Below are 14,493 nucleotides of genomic sequence, written 5' to 3'. Positions count from 1 at the left end.
AACAGGCAAAAGCAGAGGAGGAGGACTTTGCTTGTTCATACATAATGAATGGTGTGGTGACAGTAGGATCATTGACACTCACTGTTCCTCGGACTTAGAGCTATTGGCAGTACGATGTAGGCCCTACTATCTACCGAGAGAGCTAACTGTCGTCATAGTAACGGCGGTCTATATTCCTCCTGATGCCAACGTCAACACGGCATTAAACCTCCTGCTAATGGCTGTAAACAAACAACAGCTTGACCATCCCGATGGAGTCTGTATTGTTGCTGGTGACTTCAACAGAGCATGTTTAAAGACTGTTCTACCTAAGTTTATCCAATACGTAAAATGTCACACGAGGCGAGACAAAACTCTTGACCATGTTTATTCTAACATTAAACATGCTTACAAAGCCACTTCCCTCCCTCACCTAGCTGGATCAGATCACCTCTGTCTAGCCCTCACCCCAGCATACACTCCATTCCGGAGGCTAACAAGGCCACAAATAAAGACAATAAAAACCTGGCCCGAGGATGCCTTTTCTCAGCTGCAGGACTGTTTTTTCCGCACCAAGAGGGAACTCTTTGAACACGACAACCTCCAGGACTATACGGACACTGTACTCTCCTATATCAAAAACTGCATGGACAATGTCACTAGGAATAAACAAATACGGGTTTTTCCAAATCAAAAACCCTGGATGACCAAGGAGACTCAGGCACTCATCAAATGCCGTAACACCGCTTTCAGATCAGGGGCAAGATGAAATATAGAGCTGCCAGAGCTGATCTGAAAAGAGGCATTAAAAAGGCCAAGGCAGAATATACTAAGAAAATTGAGGAGCACTTCACAGACAATAACCCAAAGAAGATGTGGCAGGGAATACGACATATTACCAACTACAATAACAATAATATGTCTGTTAACGCAGATGCCTCACTAGCGGAGGAACTGAACCGTTTCTTTGCCCGCTTTGAGACTGACAAATCAGACCCAGTCTCAACACCCCCGCCACTATCCTGCAGCAATACACTGAAGTTCCAGGAAGAGGAAGTGAGAATGGAAATGCGGTCTGTGAATACCAGGAAGGCTGCTGGACCTGATGGAGTACCTAGGAAGGTGCTCAAAGCCTGTGCTGACCAGCTGGCTGGAGTCTTCACAAAAATCTTCAATTGTTCCCTGCAACAATCCATCATTCCATCCTGCCTGAAATCTGCCACCATTATTCCTGTCCCCAAAAAGCCAACTATCGACAGCATGAATGATTATAGGCCTGTTGCTCTCACACCTGTGATCATGAAGTGCTTTGAAAAGTTGATAGCCCGCCATATCAGGAATACAATCTCTCCCTCAGTTGACCCTCACCAGTTTGCTTATAGAGCTAACAGGTCCACTGAGGATGCTATCACCATTGCTCTACATACAGCATTGAGACACCTGGAACACCATGGGAATTACGTGAGGATGCTTTTCATTGACAAAGCTCAGCCTTCAACACCATGAAACCGGACATTCTGACTAACAAACTCTCCCACCTCGGACTATCCTCCTCCATCTGCTGTTGGATAAAGAACTTCCTAACCAACCGACCACAAACTGTTAGACTTGGTTCCCACCTTTCTTCCTCCATTACACTGAGCACTGGCTCCCCTCAAGGCTGTGTACTGAGTCCTCTTCTGTACTCCCTGTACACTTATGACTGTACACCAACCCACCAGTCCAACTACATCATCAAATTTGCTGATGACACCACTGTGGTCGGACTCATCTCAGAAGGGGATGAGGCGGCCTATAGAGACGAGGTCAACAAACTGTCTTCGTGGTGCTTGATGAACAACCTCACACTGAACAACACAAAAACTAAAGAAATAATCCTGGACTTCCGCAAACAGAGCACAGATCTGGCCCCACTCCTCATAAATGGAGTTCGTGTAGACAGGGTCCAGTCCTTTAAATTCCTGGGGGTCCACGTCACGGACAAGCTCTCCTGGTCCACAAACACCACGGCAGTAGTGAAGAAGGCCCAGAAACGACTCCATTTCCTGAGGGTACTCAGGAGGAATAACTTGGACACTAAGCTTCTGGTAACCTTCTATAAAGTCACTGTGGAGAGCATCCTGGCATACGGCATCACAGTGTGGTACGCTGGAAGCAGGGCAGCAGACAAAAAGGCCATGCAGAGAGTGATCAACACTGCCCAGAGGATCGTCGGCTGCTCTCTGCCCTCACTGGAATATATTGCCAGCCCTCGTTACCTCAGCAGAGCTCGGAACATTGTTGGGGACCCGGACCACCCTGGTCACGACCTGTTCCAGCTGCTTCCCTCTGGCAGGCGCTACCGGTCTCACAAGGCACGGACAAAGAGGCTTAAGGACAGCTTCTTTCCCACAGCCATCAGGACTCTAAACTGCAGTAGCACGACACACAATCCCCTCTGTGTAACAACTTCGGGGTGAGGATAGATGAAGGACGTTGGGCGGCGATCTGCCTCCTGCTGGCTGACTAGGTAAGTAAGGAAGACAGTGGGAGGTAAGTGATCCATTTTATTCTTTGTTGGCATCGGTGAGGCAAACCTTCGCAGTCGCCGGGAGCTGGTTGCGCTCGGGATGTGATGCGATGTATCCATCACGGCAGAATGCCAGCAAGTCTGAACCCTTGCCTGAGAAAAGTGCACTTCGTGGAGAAGCACCTTCAATTTCGTCATACGCAGCGGGGTATGATGACAATTAGGCTTTTGTCTAGTCAATGATGATGACAAGCCTAAGTCTGATTTTATTTTTATTTTTTTATTTATGCGTCCCATTAGACCGCGAGTTTCGCCCACCATGCTAGGAGCCCCGTCAGTCGTGATCAATGTTCCCTCTAAGATGCGCGCGTGCGCAATTGCGCACTACTCTCGTCTTCTCTGCGCAGCAGCAATCATATGGCGCGCAGTAAAAAAAAAAAAAAATCGGATTTTTTTTTTTTTTTTTTTTTTTTTTTTTACCCATTTCCCCATGATGGCGCCGTTTAAGCGGCAGCCAGTGGCAGTAGCTCTGTCCACTTATGTTTTTCGTGTTTTACAGCATGTTTTACATGAAAAATTAGAGGGAACATTGACATGCACCTGCTTGTGGCAGGTGTGATACTGGTGTGCCCATAGCGAGTAATGATGATGTCGTGACCGGATGATTCGCCTAAAGACGTTTCGCTGACGGACATTCGACAGACGGACAGGTCGCCGAATGAACGTTCGTTCAAACAGCGTTTAATGATTAAATACAAATACTAGTATTTGTTAGTTTAATGATTAAATACAAATACTAGTATTTGTATTTAACCATTAAACGCTGTTTTCAGCTGGATTTGACCGAATTTGAGAGCATTTTGAGCCGTTTGGCGAATGGACGTATATGGACATTTTTTTGCCTCCATCGCGACATCATCGCGACATTTTACCGAGGAATTCACTTCCCTGGGCTCGGTTCTAATGTCCAAAGAGCTCCAGTATTTGTATTTAATAATTAAATGCTGTTTTAGGATGGATTTGACCCGATTGCTGTCATTTTACGGCTCGGTTCTGCTACATCTGCCCGCCCAAGAGTGCTTATTCCCGGACTGCCATGCCCGCCCAAGAGTGCTTATTCCCGGGCTGCCATTGATGGTAGACTAACATTGATTTTTACTATAATTTGGACAACACCGGCGGCGGGCCGGATTAAAAATCCTAACGGGCCGTATATGGCCCGCGGGCCGAGGTTGAAAAACTTGTACACACACGATCCGGGGGAGGGGTGAGCGCGCAAATCCCGTTTCGGCGAAACCTCCGTTCGGCCGAATGAACGTTCGGCGGAACGTCCATTCGGCGACCTGCCCGTCTGTCAAACGTCCGTCGGCGAAACGTCTTTAGGCGAATCATCCGAGTACCGATGATGTCGCTCATACTGGTACTCAGTGCGCTCAGGGAGGTTGATTTTCTGCTCAGACCAACGAAAAATTAGAGGGAACATTGGTCGTGATGCTAGCTAGCTTTGACCAGTCCAGGTCCAACTTCTCCATGGTTTGGCACACTTTGTCAAAAATATCCTCTCCCGTTGTAGTCCCTTTGAGACTTTGGGGGGCTGCCAGATCCTCGCATATCTCAAAGTTTGCGCTAACTCCACAAATAAAAATGAGCAGTTGCGCTGTGTCTTGCAGGTCTGTGCTTTCATCCAGTGCTAATGAAAAAAAGTCAAATTCTTTCGTCTTCTGCTGCAGCTGGGCATATACATTACTACCAATTTCTTCAACGCGTCTGGTGATTGTACTCGCCGACAGACTTACGGCATTAAATGCATCTTTCTTCTCGGGTAACACCTCCTCCGCGACAGCATCCATACATTTCTTAACAAACTCTCCGTCAGTGAAAGGCTTACCGCTGCTTGCTATCAGTTTAGCAACTCGAAAGCTGGCCCAAAGATGCCTGGTTCAGCTGAGCTTGGCGTACAAATGTATTCTGCTGAGATAGTAGTTCACTTTTTCGCTTTGAGTTTGTCTGCTCGTATTTGGCCTTGCAAGCTATCATACTTGTCTTTGTGACGGGATTCATAGTGTCGGCAAAGATTGTATTCTTTGAATACCGCCACCGTCTCTTGACAGATGAGACAAACAGCCTTTTCTTTGCATTGAAGAAAAAAATAATCGTTTGTCCACTCCAGGTTAAATACCCTGCATTCTGAATCAATTTTTCTCTTACCTAACTTTTTCGCCATTATTCCGTTCTCTCTTTGACAGGGCGGGGCCTAGGATTTTTTTTTTTGGGGGGGGGGGAATTCTGGATTTTTTTTCTTCTTCCAAATAGGAAATAAATCCCATAGCATCTCTGGTATTGTTCAGAGGGCCGGGCCAAATGTGCTGACGGGCCGTGACCGGCCGTGACCGGCCGTGACCGGCCGTGACCGGCCGTGACCGGCCGTGACCGGCCGTGACCGGCCGTGACCGGCCGTGACCGGCCCACGGGCCGTAACCGGCCCACGGGCCGTAACCGGCCCACGGGCCGTAACCGGCCCACGGGCCGTAACCGGCCCACGGGCCGTAGTTTGGTGACCCCTGGTGAAGAGGTTCACTCTCCTGACTTCAGCGTGGGCAGGCGAGGGCTCGATTCCCACTAGTGGCGGAATGATTGTGAGTGCGGATGGTCGTTTGTCTCTCTGTGTGCCCTATGGTTGACTGGCGACCAGTCTCAAGGTGTAGTCTGCCTTTCGCGTGAAGTGAGCTGGAATAGGCTCAGGCAACCCCCGCAAACCTTACAAGGATTCGCGGTACGGAAGATCAATGAAAACCTCCACTCTAAATTGTATCACGTCGCACTCACCCCAATCAATAAGTGGATTTGGTTGGCCAAACTGAAGGCGACCGCACTGCTGCAACCTTCGCCATGATACGTGGCAGTTGAATAGAAGTCGATCTTGATCAAACTTTGAAGCTGCACCCAGAATCGGATGACAATGACAGCGCCTCAGATGAATTGAAAACAAAGCTGAGCTTACCTCTTTTAACGCAGCATTATCCATCGTTTCAATGGCTGCCACAAAAAGACAAATAAAAAAGTGATCAAAGTGAGACTGAGTTGGAGGTGACGAGCGTTGTACCTTTTTTTATCTTTTTTAAAGGAAGATTGCTGATGTGAAAGAAACCATCCAGTACGACCACAAAAACATGATGTAGACCTGCACAACACAAAGTGCAACACACAAATCTAGTTATTTACCATTGGTCAGAAGTTTTTTTATGTGAAAATTGGAGGCAAAGAGCCAATTGCATATTTTTTCATTGGCTCCCATTCATTGTGGAAGTGACCTAAATTCAAGTCACATTCTATTTATTAAGCCCTTAATGAATGATCGACCGATATAGGTTTTTCTGGACCGATGCCGATTAGTAGATAGAGGACCTCGTCCCCTCTCCATCCCCCCATACACAATGATTGAATGCCTATTATCATTTTTGAAATATTGTAATGGCTATATTGTCCATCCCTGAAACATTTCTGAGATATGAAAAGCTTTCTCTTGACCTGGTGACACTTTGTTCTCCTCTGTGACAACAGCACGGTATGTTTTCCTGTGGTCATCGCCAGCTTTATCGACCAATGCCTGGAAGACCAAAACTTGGCACGTCAAACAATCCGTATTGACTATTTGTTTCAGAAATCAAAACTTGATTCTCCGGAAGACCCATCGTAGCCTTCAAACTGATTCTTTTTTTTTAATTGAAATGCAGACACAAAAAAATCATTTGCGACATTCATAAAATGATTGAAAATGGTTCATATCAAATTTCTTGAGTTTTTATAATAAAATTATTTTATAATTAGTTTTTAACGACCAAAATATTTTTGGGGGGTGGATCAAATTTGTTTATGACCAAATTATTTGTGATTAATGTTTGTGCAAACTAATTGTTTTGCTATTCTGTTTTTGTCGCCCAGATTTTTTTCAAGACCAAATTTCTTTGCAACTGAATTTCAATGCAGAAAAATATAGGTGGCTGAGAATTATTTTTTACTTCACAGTTCTTGCAATATGCAAGAAAAGAAAAAAAAAATCATACTCTGGTGAGAAGGATTCTCTTGAGTGGAACAAAGACTAAGTGCAGGTTCCCATTCCTCTCGCACACTAACAAAAATTGCCCCTCCAGGCACGCATCAACAGCACACACGTCGCTTTCTAGGGGACAGGAAAAAACAAGCACTGATGAATGAGACCAGAGAGAAGATGCTCTTTTCAGTCACTCATTCTAAATATAGAATAGCTCACATACCAAAGTAAAGTAGCAACAGGATGCTCTGGTAGTTGTGCTCAAAGAGGATCAGGGTCTGGTCAGCAACAAGGAGACTCCAATTGGGGCCATTGATGGAGTAGAAGTGACCAGCTCCCACCGTCTACCCAGGGAGAGAAAGTAGACACTTCACAATACCTGCTTTAAATCTTAAAATGTATGGATGTAAATTTGTGTTTTGATTCCTCAAAAAAAGTCTAAATATATACAGCAGTACCTCTACTTACGAATGTATCTGCATACAACATTTTCAGGTTACAAAACCCTTTTATATGAAAATTACTGTTATATAGATGAAAACAAAATCCAAGTTACAAAATACCTCAGAATGTAAATATATTTTCTGTATCCATTACTTTATTTTGTAATTGTCGCATAAGCGTTCTGCTTGACAATCTCCCTACACCCTGCTGGGCTGACAACAACAACCACTGTTTGTAGTCAGGTTTTTTTGCGTGTAGTTTGTTATGTACTGAAATGTCTACAGTGCCGTGAAAAAGTATTTGCCCCCCCTTCCTGATTTCTGTGTTTTTTGCATACCGTATTTTCAAACCTATAGGGCACACTTAAGTCTAAAATTTTCTCTAAAATGGTCGATGCACCCGATCGGTCAGTGCGCCTTGTCTGTGCACTAAATTCAATTTTTTGTTTGGCCCTGACCGCTTGAGTGACTGGTTTTATTTCTTGCCGGCATTGCAGAATTGACAATTCTGCACAGAACAGTGGGCCAAGATTCCTCCAAAGCGTTGTGAAAGACTCATCACAAATTTTCGTAAACACTTGATTTCAGTTATTGCTGCCAAAGGTGGCACAACACATTAGGTTCAGGGGGAAATTATCGTATTATGGCTCTTTTTTCACGCAACGCACTCCTAAACAGAACAAACACTCCACCCTCACGTTCGCTATCGATGGGCTGTTTGCTGTCGTACTATTCCCTTCAAAATATTCCGAAAATGATGCACACAAATGTCCTCACAATCGGATAACGCACGACCACTTGCCAACGAGCAGCAGTCTTTTATCAGCGATCGCACCGCTGCTCATGGGAGCTTCGGGGGCGCTGGCTAGCGGCTCCTTTTAGCTTGTAGCATCTGTGTTCGCATCCCCTCGAACGGCGACTATGATAGAGTTGCTATCGGGGATGCTGTTGCGAGCCAGTGCCCCTGATGTTCTTATGAGCAGCCAACGAGCAGCAGTCTTTTATCAGCGATCGCCCCGCTCTTTTATCAGCGATCGCCCCGCTGCTCATGGGAGCTTCGGGGGCGCTGGCTAGCGGCTCCTTTTAGCTTGTAGCATCTGTGTTGGCATCCCCTCGAACGGCACCTATGATAGAGTTGCTACCGGGGATGCTGTTGCGAGCCAGTGCCCCTGATGTTCTTATGAGCAGCCAACGAGAAGTAATATAATACTCCTCTTATTAGATAAAAATAACAGGAAATGCAGCAGCTGAGCTTACCCACGTATTGATTGTGGGTAAAGTTTTATTCTGAGTGCCATTGCCTGTCGGCGTTGTATGCACGAGTATTCTTCATTACCCAGAAAGCCCTCTTTTCCCCGCGCATGCGCGTTGTGCGTTTCCTGGTCTAAATAACTCATCCGGTGCTCATAAATATTGTTATACACAAAAGATATGCAAGAAAAAATGCCATGGCCACCTGGCTTGGTCGCATCACGCAATTTTGACCGCATCACGGGCGAATTATTCGATCGAAATTTCCCCCGTAAGACGAGCATTTTGTAAGACGAGCATTTTGTATGACGAGCGGTTGTATGACGAGGTACCACTGTATATACACCATTCACACTGACTAACGGGGGGGGGGGGGGGGGGGGGGGTGGACACTGAAAAAATGCAACGCTCCGCCCAGTGCTCGCAGAGACATTACACGAGGGAGTTGCGACCACAGACACATTACACGAGGGAGTTGCGGGGAGAGAGACAGTGCCCATGATGTTCTTATGAGCAGCCTCTCGCGTCTGCTGTTTGCTCGTATATCAAAATTTGTCTCGTATCTCAAGATAAATATTTGCTCAAAATTTTACTCACATCTCAAATTGCTCGTATGTCGAGGTACCACTGTAGTCCCCAAACTATTCCAGAAAGGGCCACAGTGGGTGCGGGTTTTCATTCCAACCTGTAAGAGGAAACCTTTCCACCAATCTGGTATCGTAGAAGTGCATTCAGTGAATTGCAGTCCAGTGCTTCTTTTTTCAGCTGAAACCTCATTGGTTAAACTGTTTGTGTTGGAACAAAAACCTGGACCCACAGCAGCCCTCGAGGACCGGCTTGGAGACCTCTGCACTAAACGATCCAAGTGAATTCTCCCTGGAGTTTTTTTAAAATGACATTTTAATTGAAAATACCCTTAACCCACACTGTCCTCATTTGAGGACAGCCTGTAATATTTTTCTTACTTGATGTCAAGGTGTTTCCCTATTCTATGTAAATGAAAACATTGAAAAGAATCAAAAACTATTTATCTTAGGTATAAATGGGTTAAGTTCATCCCAACTTTTTTTTTTCTTTTTTTTTTTGTAAATCGCCATATGTGAGGTAAATTTACACCATCTTTTTGTGAGGCTGAAAATAGTCTGCTTGCCAATGGTCATGTATTCAGTTGATTATTTTATTTATTTCATATTGCACAGCAACTTTATAAAAATAAAGAAGCCTATCAACATTTCTGCAGGTTTTACTCTTCACTTTTCATAGTGTAAGAAGGGAGATGTCTTATTACCATTGCACAAGATAGAGTTGTTTCTTTTTTTTAAATTTAATTTGATATTTTGCATTTACAAAGACAGGCATACTAACTTCCTTATGATATTGAGCCTAATGTGCTTTTGATTCATACAGTAGCTAAGAAATACCACATGGGGTGATTTTTCTTGAGATTTTTCCTTCAAAGTAACACATTTGTACTATTCTATTAAGACCAAGCCGGTCTTTTTTGTCGCCGGTCTTTTTTGTCGCCGGTCTTTTTTGTCGCCTGATCGGCTACTGCCATCTAGTGTCAATTTATTAAATAGCAGATGGTGTTTTTATTGAAGCAGTCCAATGAACCTACCTTCATTCTCTCTGGGGAACTTGCAATGTTGAAATACTTTAGATTTGATGGTCATTTTTATCAAACATATAAAAGTATTAGTATACTTTTAGTTAGACAGTATTTAGATCGTTTCAACAGTATTTAGACTCGAAATACTGTTGAAACGATCTAAATACTGTTGAAACGATCTAAATACTGTTGAAACGATCTAAATACTGTTGAAACGATCTAAATACTGTTGAAACGATCTAAATATCTAATATCAAAATATCAATAAGAGCACTCATTTAACACATCAATAAGAGCACTCACTTAACACATCGGCTGCTGCCATTGACTGACATAGGCGTCCAATGAACCTTCATTCTCTCTGGGAGAACTTGCAATGTTGAAATACTTTAGATTAGATGGTCATTTTTATCAAACATCAAAATATCAATAAGAGCACTCATTTGAGAATGAAGGTTCATTGGACGCCGATGACAGTCAATGGCAGCAGCCGATGTGTTAAATGAGTGCTCTTATTGATATTTTGATGTTTGATAAAAATGACCATCTCATCTAAAGTATTTCAACATTGCATGTTCTCCCAGAGAGAATGAAGTTTCATTGGACGCCTATGACAATGGCAGCAGCCGATGTGTTAAATGAGTGCTTTATTGATGTCTTAAATGAGTGCTCTTATTGATATTTTGATATTAGATATTTAGATCGTTTCAACAGTATTTAGATCGTTTCAACAGTATTTAGATCGTTTCAACAGTATTAAGATCGTTTCAACAGTATTAAGATCGTTTCAACAGTATTTAGATCGTTTCAACAGTATTTAGATCGTTTCAACAGTATTTAGATCGTTTCAACAGTACTTAGATCGTTTCAACAGTACTTAGATCGTTTCAACAGTATTTAGATCGTTTCAACAGTATTTAGAGTCTAAATACTGTTGAACCAATCTAAATACTGTCCAACTAAAAGTATACTAATACTTTTATTTGTTTGATAAAAATGACCATCTAATCTAAAGTATTTCAACATTGCAAGTTCCCTAGAGAGAATGAAGGTAGGTTCATTGGACTGCTTCAATAAAAACACCATCTGCTATTTAATAAATTGACACTAGATGGCAGTAGCCGATCAGGCGACCAAAGACCGGCGACAAAAAAGACCGGCGACCCAAAAGACGACGACCAAACTTCCGGGCGACCTAAAGACCGCGACCAAAAGACCGGTGACCAATCGACCGCGTACCCCCTGACATACGGGCAATTTGAGATACGAGTAAAATTCCGAGCAAATATTTACCTTGAGATATTAGAAAAATTTTGATATACAGTGGTACCTCGTCATACGACCGCTCGTCATACAATATTCTCGTCTTACGACGGAAATTTCGATCGAATAATTCGCCCGTCATGCGATCAAAATTTCGTGATGCGACCAAGCCAGGTGGCCATGGCAATGTCTTTTTTTGCATCTCTTTCGTGTATAACAATATGTACGAGCACTGAACGATTAATTCAGACGAGTTTCTCCTACGCATCGACCAGGAAACGCACAACGCGCATGCGCGGGCAAAAAGAGGGCTTTCTGGGTAATGTAGTATACTTGTGCACAAAACGCCGATAGGCAATGGCACTCTTTCTCAGAATGAAACTTCATTTCCCACAATCAATACGTGGGTAAGCTCAGCTGTTGCATTTCCTGTTATTTTTATTATCTAATACGAGGAGTATTATATTACTTCTCGTTCGCTGCTCCTAAGAACATCAGCGGCACTGGCTCGCAATTCCCTCTTTGTAATATTTCTGGTTGCAACTCTCTCTCATAGGCGCCGTTCAAAGCGGTTGCGACCAGAGCCATTACAACGAGGGAGTTGCGAGCCGGTCTTTATGAGCAGCGGAGCGATCGCTAAAATGTACTACAAGACTATTTCTCGTTGGCAAGTGGTCGTGGGTTATCCTATTGTGAGGACATTTGTGTGAATCATTTTCGGAATATTTTGAAGGAAATACGTAGTACAACAGCAAACAGCCCATCGATAGCGAATGTGAGGTTGGAGGCGTGGCAAACCGCCAACCCGGAAAACGACGGTAACAAAAGATTACAACAAAATTAGAATTCAGTTTTGTGTAAACATTAAACGTATGTTTGAGTGTCTGTATATATTAATCCAAGTTAATTTACATTTGTTTGTTCCGTTTACGATTGCGTTGGAACCCCCCCCCCCTCTGTGCGTCTGTCTCCCGCCGGCGAAATCCGATTAAACACATTTTATTACTATTAAACCACTAGTTCTGTGTTACTTTGTTAATAGATGGCGAATTAGAAGAAATAAAACATTTTTTCCAATCCAATATCCTGTTTTTGGTATTTTTTCAGAGGGTTGGAACGAATTAATTTGTTTTCCATTCATTTCAATGGGAAACGTCCGCTCGAGTTACGAGAAGCTTGTCATACGATCTCAGTCTCGGAACGGATTACGATCGTATGTCGAGGTACCACTGTACGAGCATACAACCAGGTGGCCGACGCGAGAGGCTGCTTATGAAAACTTACGGGCACGGTCTTTCTCACCGCAACTCCCTTGTGTAAAGATACCTTCAAACAATGGGGCGAGCGTTGCGGGAGCTCAGTAGCGAGGAGGAGGTAGAAGGGGGGGACCAAGGAATTCAAACGCAATTCTCCGTCCCCCTCTCCGTCCCCCTCTCCGTCCCCCTCTCCGTCCCCCTCTCCGTCCCCCTCTCCGTCCCCCTCTCCGTCCCCCTCTCCGTCCCCCTCTCCGTCCCCCTCTCCGTCCCCCTCTCCGTCCCCCTCTCCGTCCCCCTCTCCGTCCCCCTCTCCGTCCCCCTCTCCGTCCCCCTCTCCGTCCCCCTCTCCGTCCCCCTCTCCGTCCCCCTCTCCGTCCCCCTCTCCGTCCCCCTCTCCGTCCCTCTCTCTACCCTCCACAAAATCATTTTAGAAGTATTAAACATCATAACCACTAGTTATTTTTTACACTGTTAATAGATGGCGAATTAGAACAAATATCATTGTATCCTTGTTGGCAAGGAAGGTGTGACGGCCATTGCTGACCTTGACGAGGAACTGGCCTCTTGGTATTGTATGTCTGAAACGGCTTATCCACATTGTATTTCTCTTGGTATGGGTGTGAGTGTGAATGGTTGTCTGTGTCCTTGTGCCGTGCGATTGGCTGGCCACCTATAAAGGGGGTCCCCCGCCTCTGGCACGGAGTCAGCTGGGATATGCTCCAGCACCCCCCGCGACCCTAATGAGGATAAAGAGGTTCAAAAATGAGATGAGATTAGACTGATTGGTCACCCCGTCTACTTTGGCGAAATTTTACTTTTAAGTGCCCTATATGGGAGCAAATATGTGCCGCGTTGCATTTGTACGTTTTTTTATCGATAATAAGGGGAGCAATTGGCCGAGGTTGACAGGTATGTGAATTGGAGGTCTAGTGCCGTAAAATAGTCAAACGTGAGCATTCAAAGAATGTCCGCGAATAACAAGCATCCAAACAACTTGCATCCGTCTCATACCTCGCCAGAAGACACCTTAACCAGCGTGTCCACTTGATACAAGCTTTTCCCGTCCCCCCCTGTCTCCGCCGCGCTGCCAAGGCGGGCAGTGGAGTAATCCTCGTTGACCAAAAACTCCACGTCGTTCCACATCGCTGCTTCGGGAAGTTCACACACAAGTAGCAATGAATTTAGTTTCCCGGTTTCTTCTCACATTCCTCTCATCGAGAATTGAACTCGCTATTTTCACGGTGAAAATGCGGAGCTAAGGTTATAAAGGCTAATACCACCGTGACCGTCGAAGAGACGACTACCACAAATTAATGGATAGGAAGTGTCATTCTGCGAAACACTAACAACCACACTTTATAATTTGGCGGGCAAGTGGTATAGCACTAGACGAGCATTGGCTGGTAGTGGACACGTACAGCCGGCCGCCATCTTAGAGTGGTAGTTTTCAGTCATTTCTCTAAATCACTGGCATTTAACCAAGTTCCTTTGATTCCAACAATAACATCGGTACCTCGCTGGCAGGACATGGTCGAATCAACGACCGGGGAAGTGAAAATAAATCTTGAATAAAATGGAGTTATGTGACTTCAAGATGGCAGCCCAATACGCTGCTCCCAGGCAAGTTGTATTCAGAGTTGTGGGATATCTATGGGCGTCAATATGGCCGTATGGGGCGGGTTCATTTTTCAAAGACTCGGGGTGGGGGAGAAATGCCATATTGGGTGGGTTGGTGAAATTTGGTTCTCTTTTGGCAAAATCCGATGGTTTTGGAACGAACCGTTTTGATTAGTTTGAACAGATAACAGACCTGTCAAATTATACGTTTTCCCATACGTGTTTTTATAATTTTAAATTGGGTCCGCTGTAAAACAACTTTTGAACTGGATTTTTTTCATGTACAGTAATACCTCAACATTCGAGTGCCCCGACAAACGAGCAATTTGAGATACGAGTAAAATTTTGAGCAAATATTTATCTTGAAATACGAGACAAATTTTGATATACAAGCAAACAGCAGACGTGAGAGGCTGCTCATAAGAACATCATGGACACTTTCTCGTATATAAGTTACGAACGGTACTAGGGCTTTCAAAAGAGTCTGTCCATGAGCCCGAGAGGAACCAGTCAAG

General features: G+C 44.4%; 1 protein-coding gene across 4 annotated transcripts in view; it reads right to left on the bottom strand.

Annotated features, from left to right (window-relative positions):
• Positions 1-13,864, bottom strand: part of kntc1 (kinetochore associated 1) — a 125,616-nt gene extending 111,752 nt beyond the window's left edge. For 3 of the 4 annotated variants that reach the window (XM_077601704.1, XM_077601706.1, XM_077601705.1), the window contains exons 1-7: positions 13,373-13,864; positions 6,763-6,883; positions 6,553-6,668; positions 6,017-6,095; positions 5,592-5,669; positions 5,490-5,524; positions 5,315-5,425 (exon numbers count right to left, since the gene is read on the bottom strand). In XM_077601704.1, coding sequence (XP_077457830.1) covers positions 5,315-5,425; positions 5,490-5,524; positions 5,592-5,669; positions 6,017-6,095; positions 6,553-6,668; positions 6,763-6,883; positions 13,373-13,504 — 672 coding nt within the window. In that variant the 5' untranslated portion in view covers positions 13,505-13,864. The remainder of the gene's footprint in view (positions 1-5,314; positions 5,426-5,489; positions 5,525-5,591; positions 5,670-6,016; positions 6,096-6,552; positions 6,669-6,762; positions 6,884-13,372) is intronic. The other variant, XM_077601707.1, reaches the window with a different exon arrangement.
• Positions 13,865-14,493: the final 629 nt, after the last annotated feature.

The sequence above is a fragment of the Stigmatopora argus genome, chromosome 5 (assembly GCF_051989625.1).
Source record: "Stigmatopora argus isolate UIUO_Sarg chromosome 5, RoL_Sarg_1.0, whole genome shotgun sequence".
Classification (NCBI taxonomy): Eukaryota; Metazoa; Chordata; class Actinopteri; order Syngnathiformes; family Syngnathidae; genus Stigmatopora; species Stigmatopora argus.
The sequence above is the reverse complement of the archived record's forward strand: the minus strand, read 5'-3'. Positions and strand labels throughout refer to the sequence as shown.